Genomic DNA, 3,631 nt, shown 5'->3' with positions numbered 1-3,631 from the left:
GATATCCCCCATTTGGCCCAAAACTGTGCCCCTACATATCTCCCCTTTGGCCCAAAACTGTACCCCTAGATATCCCCCATTTGGCCCAAAACTGTGCCCCTACATATCTCCCCTTTGGCCCAAAACTGTACCCCTAGATATCCCCCATTTGGCCCAAAACTGTGCCCCTACATATCTCCCCTTTGGCCCAAAACTGTACCCCTAGATATCCCCCATTTGGCCCAAAACTGTGCCCCTACATATCTCCCCTTTGGCCCAAAACTGTACCCCTAGATATCCCCCATTTGGCCCAAAACTGTGCCCTTACATATCTCCCCTTTGGCCCAAAACTCTGCACCTACGTTGACGACGATGTCGACGAAGATGTTGACAGTGTTGACGACGATGTTGACGACAACATCGTGTCGACAACGTTGTCTATACGTTTTGTTTTTACAACAAAGAAAGATGTTTGTATGTCTCATATTGTTAAGCAGAAGGAGGGGGTTTGTCCCCTGCTGATTCCTAAGGCAATAGCCACATTTACAAATGAAAGGATGCTAATTGGAGCCATCAGAATTGTCCGTTTGGACTAAGGGTCTTTTGACCCTCTTTCGGGACTTCAGGGGGGTGGTCATTTGCACTTAGAATTTAGAATTTCTTTCATTTCATTGATCTTGATGTTTAAGTTAAAATTTCAGGTCATAGAATCACTTTAAAATGACTTTTCAATAAGTTATATGTCTGTGATTCTGGTTCAAATGTAGAAATTTAATTTTGCTAGATTGTTAACAAATTATTTGTGAGTTAATATTTCCCTAATGGACAATGATTTTAAAAAAGTGAACCATTTAAACATCAATGGTAAATGTGATGCATTTGCAAATTTGGGTGCACCTAACTTTATTCTGGTGCACCTAAGGAAAAATGTTAGGCGTGCCAGTGCAACCAGTGCAAAACATTAGTCTAGAGCCCTGAAACAAGAGATGTATGTGTGAATATGAAGCTAGAGGAGGGCTGGGCGGTATAAGCTCAAATTCACATCACGGTATAAATTGAATCCCTTCACGGTAACGGTATATATCGTGGTAAAAAATTATAGAAAGTAAAGAAAATGTAATTTTTAGAGGGGTTTTTTTTTTGCAGAAAACTGTAATCTTAATAAAACGTAACATTTTTGCTTTAATATCTGCCTGCTATACAGCGAACGTCCACGTCTTTTTTTTAAATAATCTCTGTGGGTAACAATATATAAAAACAATTTTTTTCTCCGACAGTTGGRTGTGAAAAACTATGGATGTTAAAGCTTTGCTCTGCGCGACGTGGAGCAGGAGGGAGGGGGAGATTATGATCCCACGATACGACGTAACTTTTCCACAGCAGGAGGAGGAAATTTTGACGAATTATTCTCTCTATACGTGTTTTAAAACACTAGAATTTCTTCTTTATATTTCAAACTCCTGCTCAGTTGTCTCTGCACTCGCAACCCTGTTGACACAGGTGTGATGACGTAATGATGATAGGACGGTAGAGTATAAATTTCTACCACATACCGCACAGCCCTTAGCTAGAGTTCTCCTTAATGTACTGTTCATGTGTTTCAGTGGTCCCTGGAGGTGATCAGTTGGTGCAAATTAAAGAAGAACCTCCTGAAGAACAGAGTCCTTATGTGGACCAGCATTACCAAGAACACCTCCACATAAAAGAGGAAGAGGAGGAACTGTGGACTGGTCTGGGAGAAGAGCAGCTCAGTGTGAAGGAGGAGACTGATGACACCAGCTTTTCATTCACTGCAAAGCCTGTGAAGCATGAGGATGATGAAGATAAACCTGAGTTCTTACAGCTTCATCAACACCAAGTTGATCCAACCAGCAGCTCAGCTGACAACCTGGAATCAACAACTGGTGGAGAGTCCTGTGGAGGAGCAGAAACTACAGGAAACCAAGATCTGAGTACTCATGAAGATGATTCTGACTCTAAATCTAAAGTCAGTGAAGATGATGAAGAGGACAATGATGTGAACAATCCTGACTCTCAGTTGCAGGACGATGCAGACTCTGGATCAAAAGACACTGATGAAGACTGGGAGTCTCCTCCCAGCAGGGTTTCTGAATCAGGTGTAAAAAACACCAAAAATGGAAAAAAGCTGTTTGGTTGTGATTTTTGTGGGCGAAGTTTTACTACAAAGGGTTATTTGAACGCACACATGAGAATCCACACTGGACAGAAGCCAATTTGTTGTGAGGTGTGTAATCGAAGTTTTACTACAAAGGGACATTTAAACACACACATGATAGTCCACACAGGACAAAAGCCATTCAATTGTGAGTTGTGTGATCGAAGGTTTACCAGAAAAGACAGTTTGGACACCCACATGAGAATCCACACAGGACAAAAGCTGTTTTGTTGCGAGTTGTGTCACCAAAAATTTACCACAAAAGGCGCTTTAGACGCACACACGAGGATCCACACAGGACAGAAGCCATTTTGTTGTGAGCTGTGTGATCGAAGGTTTACCACAAAGGGCAGTTTAGACGCACACGTGAGAATACACACAGGACAAAAGCCGTTTTGTTGTGAACTGTGTGAGCAAAAGTTTAGCAGCAGTGGCAGTTTGTACAGACACATGAGGATCCACACAGGACAGAAGCCGTTTTGTTGTGAGGTGTGTGATCGAAAGTTCAACAACAGTGGCAGTTTGTACAGACACAAGAGAATCCACACAAGTGAGAAACCGTTTTGTTGCGAGCTGTGTGATCAAAGGTTTACCGAAAAGGCCCATTTGAACAGACACATGATAGTCCACACAGGAGAAAAACCATTTAGTTGTGAGTTGTGTGATCGAAGGTTTACTCAAAAGGTCAATCTAAACACACACATGAAAACCCACACAAAATAAAACAGTCTTTTGCAATGACTCCTAAGTGGGAAACCACACAGGGGCACTCATCAGTTTGTTTCAGACACACCTTGAATAAACTAAGATTAGTGTGCTTTTAAAGCCCAGATGATGAGCATGATGCCGTGGCTTTGGAAACAATGAGAGGTTAGAYACTTGTGGACACATTTTAAGGCTCAGAAGCGTGAGCAAAGAAGCCAACAAACCTGAGTTCCAGCAGTTCTGTCAGGGTGAACGAGACAAAATTCCAGCAAACTACTGTGAGAAGCTTTATTTAGGTATTTGGGAGAGAGTGTTGAAACCTAACAATTGCAATTAACACTTCTCTCTTTCCTCCATGGAATAAATCAGCCTTTAAGTTTGCAGTGAATGCATTAATTATTCTGTTTGGTTGTCATTAATTGCTCCTTGTCACCAGAGGTCGCTACTGTTACAGGATGGAGCAGAAGGGACTGAGTTAGGACTGACAGAGCCATGTTCAGTAAAATTAGTTTCACTAAATAAACTAAACTTAAAGTGATCCCCGATTAGTTGTAACACTATACTTTATATGATAAACATATAATTTAACTGTAAAATAAAGACTAAAAATACTGTAGGATGTTCAGTTTTTATAATTCTTAAACTAAACATTTAAAAATATATTACACGAACGGAGCCATTTTATTTACACGCAAAGCCTTCTGGGTAAATGATGACATCAACTAGGTCATCGGTGCGAGGCTGCTAGCGAGCTATATCCACCCTGAAGGT

General features: G+C 41.2%; 1 protein-coding gene across 1 annotated transcript in view; it reads left to right on the top strand.

Annotated features, from left to right (window-relative positions):
• Positions 1 to 3,256, top strand: part of LOC106532574 (gastrula zinc finger protein XlCGF57.1) — a 9,717-nt gene extending 6,461 nt beyond the window's left edge. The window contains exon 2 of the mRNA XM_014028675.1: positions 1,584 to 3,256. Coding sequence (XP_013884129.1) covers positions 1,584 to 2,878 — 1,295 coding nt within the window. The 3' untranslated portion in view covers positions 2,879 to 3,256. The remainder of the gene's footprint in view (positions 1 to 1,583) is intronic.
• Positions 3,257 to 3,631: the final 375 nt, after the last annotated feature.

Source organism: Austrofundulus limnaeus, unplaced genomic scaffold (genome assembly GCF_001266775.1).
Source record: "Austrofundulus limnaeus strain Quisiro unplaced genomic scaffold, Austrofundulus_limnaeus-1.0 Scaffold795, whole genome shotgun sequence".
Classification (NCBI taxonomy): domain Eukaryota; kingdom Metazoa; phylum Chordata; class Actinopteri; order Cyprinodontiformes; family Rivulidae; genus Austrofundulus; species Austrofundulus limnaeus.
Note: the sequence above shows the minus strand (reverse complement) of the source record. Positions and strands in the feature narration are given on the sequence as shown.